This window comes from Rhinolophus hipposideros (genome assembly GCF_964194185.1).
Source record: "Rhinolophus hipposideros genome assembly, chromosome: 11".
Lineage (NCBI taxonomy): Eukaryota > Metazoa > Chordata > Mammalia > Chiroptera > Rhinolophidae > Rhinolophus > Rhinolophus hipposideros.
The window spans coordinates 13432129-13444463 of record NC_138057.1 but is presented as its reverse complement, the minus strand read 5'-3'; the positions used below and the strand labels follow the sequence as shown (position 1 = coordinate 13444463).

The following is a 12335-nucleotide window of genomic DNA, read 5'->3' as shown; positions in this document are numbered from 1 at the left end:
TTTGCTGTGATAAACTTCCTAACAGCTAAGTCTTTAAAGACATTCATCATTATTTCTTGAGCACAAATTCCTAGAGGGAGAATTACTGAGTCAAAGAGTATGTACCTTTTTTTAAGGCTTTTGACACATATTACCATTTTGCTCCCTAGGAAGGTTGTGCCAACTTATATTAAAGTTCCTTTTTTGCCAATTATTTTCCCAAGTTAGTCACCCCACAAAATCTGTGAAATCAGAATATAGTTAGAGAGAGAGCCTATAGAGTAATATACGTAATATGTTTTCTTTTCATCCGAAATGAGTCCAAAAAGCAGGATTTTAAGAAATCTCACTTGTCCACAATTAGCCTCTGGGGCAGCCAACTGATTTAGATAAGAACATTTTAAGCCAAATTTCCAATCAAAATTTGCCATATTTGTGGAACTGTGACTGCTTACCATTTTAAAATAGTTTTATGGAAAATTAATATATTTCTTTTTTTAAGATTATTAAGCTTGTCCTCCTAAATGAGATCCCACTTCACGCTTCTGGAGACAGGAATCCATTTGCCTTGACTATACCCAGAAGAAGGTATTTGGTCAAACAAAGTGGAAACCGTAAATGGTGAATAGCTATCATTACCACAGGTATAAAGAAGTTTGGCTAAAATGGGCAATCACCTACTCATACACCTCCTCAATGAAAAACAAACAGGAACAAACAAAAACTTTTACAGTGTCCAGAACCTCCAAAGAAGGAAAGATAACCAAGCAAAAGTTTTAAAATGCTAAACCATATCTAAAATTTAAAAAAAAAAAAAAAGTGCAAAACAGGGGTTAATGAAGCAGAAAAATATTCCACAATATACAGCCCCCTAGAGGACTTCTATGAAAGATATGAGAGGCCCGCAAAATGCTAGGCAGAGATGGGAAGCACTGATTCAGTTTTAACTAAAAGAAAGGATGGCTGGAGAGTATCAACATTTTCTAATGGCAGCAGGAAACCTAGCTGGCTTAGACTTCTATTTGATAAGCATCATGCTCAATTGACCAACTCTGTTTGTCCTCTTTTATGAGACTCAGAAAAATCAAATACAAAGAGATAATATCCAACTCAAGAAGCTTAATGTAACAAGATTAGCCTTACAATCAAATAATCATAGTCATTTGATCAATGGCTATGATTAACTCACTGAGGAAAGATGTCTGGCTATAGAGCCAGGTACCAAAAAAAATAGTTCTTGGATGATTGCTTTCTCTTATAAAATAGTATTGGGTGAATGAGCGTATGGAGTCATACACCTTTCAGTTTCTTCTGACATACTCTGCACCCATCAGTTTTGTTATGATGATTCTAAAGTCCTGGATTGATCATCCAGGCATCTAAGGTAATGCAATGGTAATGCTTTGCTCACTTCCTTCAAATAAATAAATAAATAAATAAATAAATAAATAAGTAGTATTTCCAAACTCAGTGTAGTCACCCAAAGGGGGAAAAAGCCTCAGAGACAAAGGAAAGGGGCTGAAACCTTGAGAACCAAATGAGAAAACTCCTCCCCATGAAGATATATTCAGATGTATAAAAGACCAGCAAAGGTATACGTAAGACCTAGAACATCACTGTCAACCTTGAGTGTTGTGGATTTTTTAGCTCAGAAAAAAAAATGAGCACCAAGGCTGGCGTGATTCAGAAATGTCTGTGGCTTGCATGCCTTGTGGGTCTGTTCATCCCTCACATCCTCTCTCTGGACTGTAACTTGCTGGATTTTCACCTGCATAGACTCACATGGCAAAACCTGAGATTTCTGAATAGTATGGGCGATTCATTTCCTGTGGAGTGTCTAAGAGAAAACAAAGCATTTGAGTTGCCCAAAGAGATCCTGTCATACACCCAGCCTCTAAAAAGAGACATCAGGGAGACCTTCTATGAAATATCCAAACAGGCCTTCAACATCTTCAGTCAATATGCCTTCCAATCCATTTGGGAAGAGAAACACCTGAGACAAATCCAAATCGGACTTGATCAGCAATTGCAGTACCTGGAACAATGCTTGAAAGAGGAGAAGGAAAATGAAGACACGAAAGAGATGGAAAAGGCTGAGGGGAAACATCCAGGAGCTATGGTCTCCCAGCTGAGCAACCTAAATCTAAAGAGATACTTCCGTAGGATAGGCAATTTCCTGAAAGACAAGAAATTCAGTCACTGTGCTGGGGAGATCGTCCGATTGGAAATCATAAGATGTTTGTACTACTTTCTGAGATTCACAGCACCCCCCAGGAGAAAATAAGGTATATTTTTAAAACCAAAATTCCATTTCTCTCCAAAATCTCGTTCTCCTCTATCTTCTCTTTAAGAATTACTGTGATATCCTTTAAGCCTGCTCTCAGCTGGATTGACGGTGGTTTACGTAATGTTTACTGTCTCTAAAGTTTGGCCTTGTAATAGCCACATTCACCTTTCTAAGTGAGATAATGCCAACCATCCCCTGGGTGACCAAGAGTCTTGAAAGAGAGTCCTGAAGACATTTTTAAAGGAACAAAATTTTCTCTCCATCTTCTACCCTCTGTTCCTCTTTCCTTTTGCTATTCTACTTCGTACTTTCTTTGCTATATTACCTTTGAACTTCACCAAGCCAATGGCTAGAAAATATGGATCAGAGAATGTTGGAAAATGTAACACCTCAATGACTTTAATGCTCTTGCTGCCAAGGTTGTTAATTCTATGAAAGTTCAGTACCTTAAAAGAACTTATACAAACTTCCATAAAATTAATGACCTCTCTCCTTGAGCTCTCCAAAAAGTGAGGGGGAGGGGGGGCTCTGTTTCTCAGCTTGGTTTGTTTGAAATGATACAAAGTTTGTAGGATGGTATTTTATTATTTTAAGAAAATGAAGGTTCACTCTCTGATATTAGATGGTTTAATTAGATGGTTTAGTTAGATGGCCATTAAGCTTTTGTTCAACCTTTGAGAGCCTACGATTCTAATGCAGAGAGCACTGTTCATTCCTAACGGCATGAAAAATGCTGCAGGAAAGAATCATATCTACCTTCACTGTTTTGTGTGCATGGAATGAAATGCCTTGTTTACAATCATACTATGGAAAAATTTCATATTGGACTTTCCCAATTAGAAGACCACTTTCTGTCTGTTAAGTAAATTAGTCGCTCTAATGCCACTTTTATATATTTTATCTTTTTAAAAGTTAGGTTGTACCCAGATTACCTAGATTATTTACTTAAATTTTCTCATGTGGTCCCTCGTTATTCATCATCTGGCTGAAATGAGTTTTCTCTTCCTTTTTCACCTCCACCCCATTTCAGAATCATCTACCTCCAATCAAGAACTATCATAGAGGGCCATCCCAGTGGCTCAGGTGGTTGGAGCACCGTGCTCCCAACGCCGAGGTCGCCAGTTTGATTCCCACATGGGCCAGTGAGCTCTGCGCCCTCTGCACCCTGTACAGCTAAGATTGTGAACAAAGGCTCCAGAGTGTGGGCTGCTGTGTGCTGCTATCAGCTACCACATGCTGTCATGAGCAGCCCGCTCATAATACCACCAATATGGGCCAGGGAGCTGTATCCTACACAACTAGACTGAGAAACAACATAGAGACGGTGGCTACACAAATGCACAAAAGAAAGAGTGTGAAATGTACCTGGATCAGTCCTTGAGAGACCTCTCCTGCTACTGTTTGAATAGTGTGCTGCTAAACTGTTTAGATTCAAGAGTATAGGACTCAAATGGTATAGCCAAAAAGAGAAAGACAGGCAAATTTCAGACCAAAGGTTAGAAGAAATATTTAAAGAACTAGAGCAAGTAGTGACCACAAAATGAGATAGTATCATCCATTTAGTAAAAATAACTCATCAACAGAGTTGCTCTAAATGGAAACAAATGAACACAAAACAAGCAAAAAGAAAAAAACAGTATTGCAAACTGTAAAGGAGTTGGGGCATGCAAGCCACTAAGCAGAAAGTATACACTTGGTATTTTCCATGAATTTCTCTAATAGTGCCTTTGCATGGCCTCCCTAATAACTCCATTGGGATCATGTCAGTTACTTTAGTAATTTATCGTTGTAGTCTTGCCAAATGTTTGCTATACAAAACGGAAGAGAATTGGCACTTTAAGTCAATAAAGACTGTCTGATTATAAGGGCAGGGGCGGAAGTTAGAACAGAATGCTTTTACTAACAGCACCTCTAGGCAGAGAAAAGGAGAACATGACCACTGAAAAATAGATAAGAGCACAAACTGGCATCATCCCTAAGGAAGAAATACTGATAGACAATATGTGTTTCATCTCATTTATGATTAAAGAAATGCAAAAGAAGACAATAAGATACTCCCCATCAGTCTGGCAGAGATGAAAAAAATGACAATATAGAGTGTGAGTAGAATATAGGGGGGAAAGTCCTCTTGTCAACTGTTGTCAAACTGGCACACGTTTCCTATAGGACAATACGGCAATCTTAAATATCCTACAAAGGGCATCAACACCTTTGACAAAGCTAGCCTACGTCCAGAAATTTATTCCAAGGAAATAACTGGATAAGATGTTCACAGGAGCCTTGTTTATAATATTCCTCCTCTCTTCATTTTCATGTTCACCTCTGTGTATTTTCTGTTTTCTACAATAATTGGGGGTGGGGGAGTTTGTTTTTGTTTTTTTTTTTAAATAAAATTAAAGAAACTGTAGGAGCTTATCTCCCACTGTTTTCCTTCCTGGGGTAGCTGGGAGAGAGAGCATGGCTCTTTCACTTTCTTAGATAAGGGCATAAACTGGCATCGTCCCTAAGGAAAAAATACTGACAGACAATATTTGAGCCTTCGAGCAGCTACTAAATTTCAAAGGAATCCTTCCGTGGGGGTCATTTTCATAACGAAGTATATCTAAAGTGGCTTCAGGGGCTTCAAAGACTTTACTTCTTTTTTTTTTTTTTTTGGTTGTTAGTCCCACTGGTCATATCCAAAAATCACTGGAAAAAGTGCTCCATATATCCACCTTCCTGACTTAGCAGTGCCTCATTTTTCTTCTTCATTAAATGGAAGAGCAAAAGTTCTGTTAAGTCAGGTAAAGGGAAAACTCCTAGAGCTGTGCAGAGCCAGGTGCAGTTTCCACTTAAAATGCCTCCATGGGTACATAGGTCACAAGTGTTGAGATGGGACCTTCCTCCCTACTCTGGCTTGGGGGAGGGATCAAAAAGTGGGGGATAAAAAGAGTACAACTGAGTCTTCTTGGAAGAGGGGCTGACTGGGCGTCCTGCAGAAAAAGCTGGCGACGCCGGGTGTGTAAGGGTAAGTACAGGTACAGGTTCCAGCAGGTGCACTGACTGGGCCTTCCCTCACAGGCAAAGCAACTCTCCGGGGGTACCATTCGGGGATTGCCTTCTCAGAGTGGCTACTTAGCTTTTGTTCCTTAATACACAATCCACGTTCACTAAGAGCAAGTACGATATGTAAGCATCTAGCTTGGGAAGGAAGGCAGGGCAGTAGGGCCACCTGTAATCTCACAAGCGCACCCACAGGGGAACTCGGGGCCAGTCCCAAGCCACGGCTTCGCAGCGACTTCCAAGCAAGAACACTCTTGGCGGCGTCTGCGCTGTGTCCTTCGGGTCTGTCTTTTCTAAACACCGAGAGGGGGCCTGGGATTTAAACTTGGAGCCCTAGGCGAAGTCAGAACTCCACGTTCATTCTGGAGGCAGCCACTTCACCATTAGTTTAGCGTCCTAGGTTTGAGGCTTCCTAGGTTCTTTCCGCCCTCATTCTCTTTAAGGCGAGGGACTCGCCTGCCCTCCAGCCCTTGGAACCTCGCAGACCTCAGAACCTCGGCTTTCTGCCTGCCAGAAGTGCCCTGGTCCCGTCCCGCTGCAGCCACAGCGGAGACCGAAGTCCGCGGGAACCCACCAACAGACACCCTGCAATACGGTGGAACCGCGCTTCCACGCTCTCGAAACGAGCGCCCCTTTCGGATCTGCGCCTGTTGCAGTGCGTGTGGCAGAGGATCTGAGAACTGCGCCCTGGGCCCCAGGCAGCCGAGGAGGCGGGGAAGAAGCAACATTCCCTCCGCCCTCTAACCGCCCTCTAACCGCAAGGCCCGGGTGGGGCAGGCGGCCTCGCTGGGGTCGAGATCCCCGGCCGGAGCGGGTCCGGTGGCCGGCGTGGGGGGCTGGGGAGGACGGCGCTCGGGGCTTCCTTCTCTCTCTGAGCCCCGCCAGATGTTGGAAAGGCACACAATAGGGGAAACGCGAAGAAGCAAAAAGCCAGGATCTTAGCAGGCTCTGTCGCGTGGTCTCTACGGGGAGGACGTCGGGGAGGGGGTCAGGAAGGTGGGTGAGAAAGGACCCTGGGGAGTTTGGGATATCTGATACTTAATTGCCCGGCACCAGGGTCAGCCCTTTACCCTTACGAGAGGGGTCCAAAGGCAGGGAGGAGCAATCAAAGGGAAGTTAAAGGGTTTGCACCATCTTCCTCAGTAGAGGGAAGGGAGGGGCTGGGATGTTTGACAGTTGTTGGCCTGGGGTTCAGCAGAATACGTGCGTCCTTTACACACCCTATCCCTCCACGAAGCAGCGACAGTTCAGGGGGTGACTTGGCCCACGTAGCGGAGGGGACTTCACAATCCCAAACCGAACTTTCTCCTTCAAGATCAATACGCCCTCCACGTCGTCCCCCTGCCCAGGCGCACTTTTGTAAAAGTTTGCTTTCCCGCCACCCACAGCCCAACACGCACCCTGCAGTCATCTGCGATTCCGGATGGGTCCGGGGACAGACTTGTGCCCCGAAGGAAGACGGATTTTATTGATATGTTTTAAAATCAGGGCCCGCAGCCGGGAGGCGGCCGGGGGAGACCGGACTCTCGTTCCTGCCCGGGAAGGTTGCGCGGTGAGCCGGCCAGAGCCAAGCCCCGGGCAGGGGTCTGAGGCCGATCCCTGCCCCGGAAGCACGTGGAGGGCGGGCGGGGAGCGGGGTCCGCCACCCAGGCCCTCTGTGCATCTGCCCCCAGGTGCACCCAGCACCTCTGCCCGCCTGGGCACGACCCGGAGCGAGCAGCTGCCAGGCTGCGCCACCTCCCTCGCTCGGAGCGGGAGCTCCCTCCCCGTGGGGTTTTACCTCCAGCCTGGGGCCCTGCTGGCTTCCTGCGCCGGGTCCGCTGCAGCGAGCGCGAGAGGAAGAGGGTGAGCTCGGGTAGGAGGAGCGACGCCTAGGGATCCACGCGAGGGGCTCCGGGCCCAACGAACGCGCGGGCGGGCGAGCGCGGGGCTCCAGCTGCAGCCGCCGCGGCTCCGAAGTAGCCCCCACGAGCACTCAACGCGCGGCAGCTGCGCGGGGTGCGGAGCCGGGACCTCCTGGCGGCCGCTCACGGAATGGCAGTTCCGTGGAGAAGACAAGGCCGGTCGCCTTTGGGTCACCTTTCCTTGGGAAAGAGGTGTAGAAGGGGCAGTCTACTGGGGCTCCCAACCATAAGGAAAAGACCTTGACCCTCTGGCCAGGGCGGCAAGGAAGATATCGGACCAGAAAGGGTGCGTTCTGGGTCCACAAGCAGCCACATCCAAGGGACCTAGAGAGGGGGAAATCCCGTATCTTCTCCAAGATTTTCTGACGTTGAAAAATGCCATGGACTGCCTGATGGAGGAGGAACATTAATCACTAGAAAATAACTTTGAGATTCTGCCAGGTTTGTTATAATGAGCTAGGAGTGATGAAATGAGCACGGACTTTGAAGCCCAACCTACAGCCTGCCACTTTCTACTTGTGTGCTCTTGGTCTGTACGCCTCAGTATTCGCCTCTTAAATTTGAGAGAACAATATCTACCTTGCAGGGTGGTTGTAAGGGGTGAACTAAACATAGAAAGTGTCCGTAGTTCACAGTGGAAGTTATTACATATTAAGCTTTCTGAAGAAAAGAACGAGTCTTCCATATCTTTTTATTCCCCATCTGATTGTATATTGATTGTATATTGATTCCCCATCTGAATGTATATTGATTGAGGAGTACCAAATAACGAAGGATTTCATTTTGTAATTCTTCTTACACATTTTAAAGAGGCATGGAAGTATATTAAGTAGAAACTAGGATATATGGAGAAAACACGCTCCCCCAAAAGTGGTTTCCACAGCTAGTAGAAGGGAACCTTTAAAACCACCTATATCTTTTGCAATATCAAGGTATTTCTGATATTGCAAGAAATATGCAATAAATAGTCATGGTCTAATGCTGTCAACCCTGGAGTAAATGATTCGATTTAATTCTGTATACTTAGGCAACACAAAGATACTGGAGATTGTGAATATGAAATTCAAACATGAGGGGAAAAAAACAAATACAAAAATGTAGCCACGAAGCAATGTCTCTGCTCATCACTGAGTAATGCAATCGCATTTCCAAACTGCCTCAAGTCTCAGCCGCTGCTTTTAAAGCTCCTTGTGATCTTTTGGCCTCGTGGCAACCAGACAGCTCTTCATCATCCAGAACAATTAGGATGGCAGGGTCTCTTTTTTACTTTTTTTTAACAAGGCATTTACTGCATTTATTATTTCTTTTGGCTAGAGCTATAATAAATAGAATAAAATTTATTTATGAAGCTGTTATCTACTACAAATGCATTTGCCAGGTCTTAAACTTTCTTCAAGCCTTCATATTCATATTCTATTGCTGTTGTGTTTTCCTAATTCTGAGATACAAGTTTTCTCTGTCCCAGGTAGCTTCATGTATAACAATACTTATCTTACAAGACCATTTTAGATTAAAGGAGATAATACATGGGAAATTGATGCAAATACATACAAGAATTTAGCAATGGGGAAAAAGAAATGATTTAACAGATGGTGTTGAAACAATTTTATAGTATTCTGGAAAAAAATTAAATATAATCTTAAACTTACATAAATTTCAGATGGTTTAAATATTTAATTATATATGTACATATATGTGTGTGTGTGCGTGTATACATGTATATAAAATAAAACCATAAAATACTAGAAGAAAACATGGGTGCCATCTTGCAAAGGAAGTGTCTCTAAATCGCTCTAGCTTAATAGTACGTCTCTCTCACTTACTGGTCCCTAACTGTATGGAGGCTGTTTGTTGCCTGCCCAAGAATTCTCATTACATGATCTTTTTGGTCCCATCAAGAAGAGAGGGAAAAAAATAAGGTTTCTTGTCTCAGAAACTAAGGCAGAGCATTGAGATCTAACTTCTGTCTTGGAGACAGGGCACACCCCGCAGGGTGCAGATGAGCAGGGCTTGCACAGGGTGAAGAGGGCAGTTGAGTCTAATCAAGAAACATTAATGGAACTGTCACACCCTCTCTACTCGGTTTCAGCCTTGCCTGTAGGGAAAGAGGACTTTCAACACACTGCCATGCCTGTAGCGGCTCCTTCCCTGGGGAGGAATGGTAAATCTGGCAATTGGGAGGGATTTCAGTGTTTCCCAGATAACTTTCACCATCAATGAGTGGGGTACAAGATTAAAGCTACCCCAGCTCTCACCCAGCTTTTCTCCCTGTGACTGGTGGCTGAGGAGGATGGCTCAACGTTCAGAATCTGCTAGGAAGAGCCAGCATTCAAGAATCAAGCTCTCCGTTGTTCTCCTGTGTCATAGCCAGCTCAGACTACTATAACAAAATACCATAGATTGAGTGGCTTGTAAACAGAAATTTATTTCTCACAGTTCTGGAGGCTGAGATGTCCAAGATCAAGGCACCAGCAGATTCAGTGTTTGGCGAGGGCCCATTTCCTCATAAACCTCTTTTTGCTGTGTTCTCATATAGCAGAAGGGGGCAAGGAAGTTTTCTCAGGCTCATTTATACAGGCCCTAATCCCATTCATAAGGGCTCTACCCTCAGGACCTCTGAATACCACCACCCTGGGAGTTAGGATTCAATAAACGAATTTTGGGAGGACACAAACATTCTACCTGTAGCATGCTGGGCTACATCTCATTCTGAAATGCAGCTTTTATCAGAGCCCTGCAAGGGTATTGTATGGCAAACTGACTTCATCATGGATTGAATAAGATACTGTTTCCCACTGGCTATTACTCCTTATGTATATGCTTCTTTGCTTCTGTGGAAAAAAAAATCTGAAGGGAAAGAATGGGAGGATTCAGGTACCCAAGTTCACTCAAACTGACCTGACCTCCCACCTCAGACGTGTGCCGGCTGCTGTCTTCCCCCTCTCCAACCTTTTAGTTATTTAAGGCCCCAAATCATGGAATCATTTTTTACTTTTCTCCTTTTCTACTCCACCTCTTATTTATCAGCAAATCTTGTTGTTTTTGCCTTTCAAAAGCTATCCAAGAGCAGACCTCTTTTCCACCACCTCCACAGTTGCATACTGGTCCAAGCCACAAATTCCTGCAGCCTGGGTTATTGCAATAGCCTCCTAACTGGTCCCGCTGCTTCCCCGCCCCCCCGCCCCCCATGTGTTCTAGTCTCAATACAGTAGCCAGGGCAATTCCGTTGAAATGTATGCCACATTATATCACTTGGCTACTCAAAATCCTCCTTGGGCTTCCTGTTTTACTCAGAGTAAAACCAACACAAACAGCACCTCCTTTATCTCTGACCTTGTCTCCTACTACTTTCGTCATTACGAATTCCACTGCATCCACACTGCCCTCTGTGGTTTCCAGAAATGCCAGTTAAGCTCCTACCGCTGGGCCTTCATCCTTTTTGTGCTTTCTGCCAGGAACACTCTTTCCTCGGATACTTCATAACTTTCTAGCTCACCTCCTTCAGTTCTTTGCTCAAAAGTCACCAGAGGCCTCCCCTTTCAACTCTATATAAAATAGAGTTGCACCCTTAGCACTTACCACCCCCTTCCACCACTCCCTATCCACATTCCCTGCTGCAGTTTTCTCCATAGAATGTACTGCCATCTGATATCCAATATATATACTGCCTTTCTATGGCTGCTGTAACACATGACCACAAACTTAGTGGCTTAAAACAATTCAAATTTATTATTTTATAGTGCTGAAGATTAAAAGTCTCAGGTCTTGGGCAGCCAGATGGCTCAGTTGGTTAGAGCGCGAGCTCTCAACAAGGTGCCAGTTTGATTCCCACATGGGATGGTGGGCTGCGCCCCCTGCAACTAAGATTGAAAACAGCAACTGGACTTGGAGCTGAGCTGCGCCCTCCACAACTAGATTGAAGGACGACGACTTGGAGCTGATGAGCCCTGGAAAAAACACACCGTTCCCCAATATTCCCCAATGAAATTAAAAAAAAAAGTCTCAGGTCTCATTGGGCTAAAATCAAGGTGTCCCCACGATTGAATTCCTTTTGAAGTCTATAGGAGAGAATCAGTTTCCTTGTTTTAATCAGCGTCTAGAGGCCACCTGCATTCCTTAGCTCATGGTCCCCTTTCTCCATCTTCAAAACCAGCAACAGCAGGTTGAGTCTTTCTCATATTGCATTACTCTGGCCTTTCTACTTCCTTTTGTACTAATAAGGGCCCTTGTGATTATATTGAGGCTATCAAAATAATCCAGGATTATCTCCCTATGTTAAGGTTAGCTGATTAGCAACCTTAAATTCCACCTACCACCCAATCCCCCTTTGCCACTTAACATTCATAGGTCATGGGGATAAGACACGGACATCTTTGGGGGGGCATTATTCTGTCTACCACACCACCTTACTCTTTCCATTAGAATGTAAATTCCATGAGACAGGGATTTTTGTCTGTTTGGCTTATTACTTTATCCCTTGACTATCTCAATAAATGTACAGGCACGTGCTATGGCCTGAAGTGTGTCTCCCCTCCTCCAAATTCATATGATGAAGCCCTAACCCTCAATGTGATGGTATTTGGGGAGGCAATTTGCGTTAAATGGGCTGATTGGGGGGGTGCCCTCGTGATGAGATTAGTGGGTTTACAAGAGGAAAAAAGAAAACAGAGAGTTCTCTCTTTGCTTCCATGTGTGGACATAGCAAGAAGGTGGCTGTCTACAAGTCAAGAAGAGAATCCTCAAAAGGAACCAAACCGATAGCCACAGTGACCTTAGACTTCCCAGCCTCCAGAACCGTGAAAAGTAAACGTTATTGATTAAGCCACCCATTCTATGTTTTGTTTTTTTTATAACAGCCTGTGCAGACTAATATAGCACTCAATAAATATTTATTGATTAATTAATGAAGAGACCTCACCATAGATATTGTAAATACTGAACTGATCTATTGTGTACCTACAGTGTGCTTCCTAAGCACTTTACAGGGAATATCTCATTGCATTCTTACAAGATCTTTCTGTGGTTGGTACAGGTGAGAAAATCATAGACTAGAAAGTTGAAGTAACTTGCTCACAGTCATGCACCTGACACATTGTGTAAGCAGGTTTGAGACTTGGCAGTGA

At 44.2% G+C, this 12335-nt stretch overlaps 2 protein-coding genes across 4 annotated transcripts in view; one reads left to right on the top strand and one right to left on the bottom strand.

Moving 5' to 3' along the window:
• MOB3B (MOB kinase activator 3B) overlaps positions 1-7599 on the bottom strand; it is a 179330-nt gene extending 171731 nt beyond the window's left edge. The window contains exon 1 of one of the 3 annotated variants that reach the window (XM_081065239.1): positions 7089-7599. The gene's annotated coding sequence lies outside the window, so the exon portion shown is untranslated. The remainder of the gene's footprint in view (positions 1-7088) is intronic. The other 2 variants (XM_081065240.1, XM_081065241.1) reach the window with 2 other exon arrangements.
• Positions 1640-2263, top strand: IFNK (interferon kappa; the record flags this gene model as incomplete). The annotated part of the gene is made up of 1 exon (XM_081066472.1): positions 1640-2263. The coding sequence occupies one exon, from the start codon at positions 1640-1642 to the stop codon at positions 2261-2263; it is 624 nt and encodes a 207-aa protein (XP_080922598.1).
• Positions 7600-12335: the final 4736 nt, after the last annotated feature.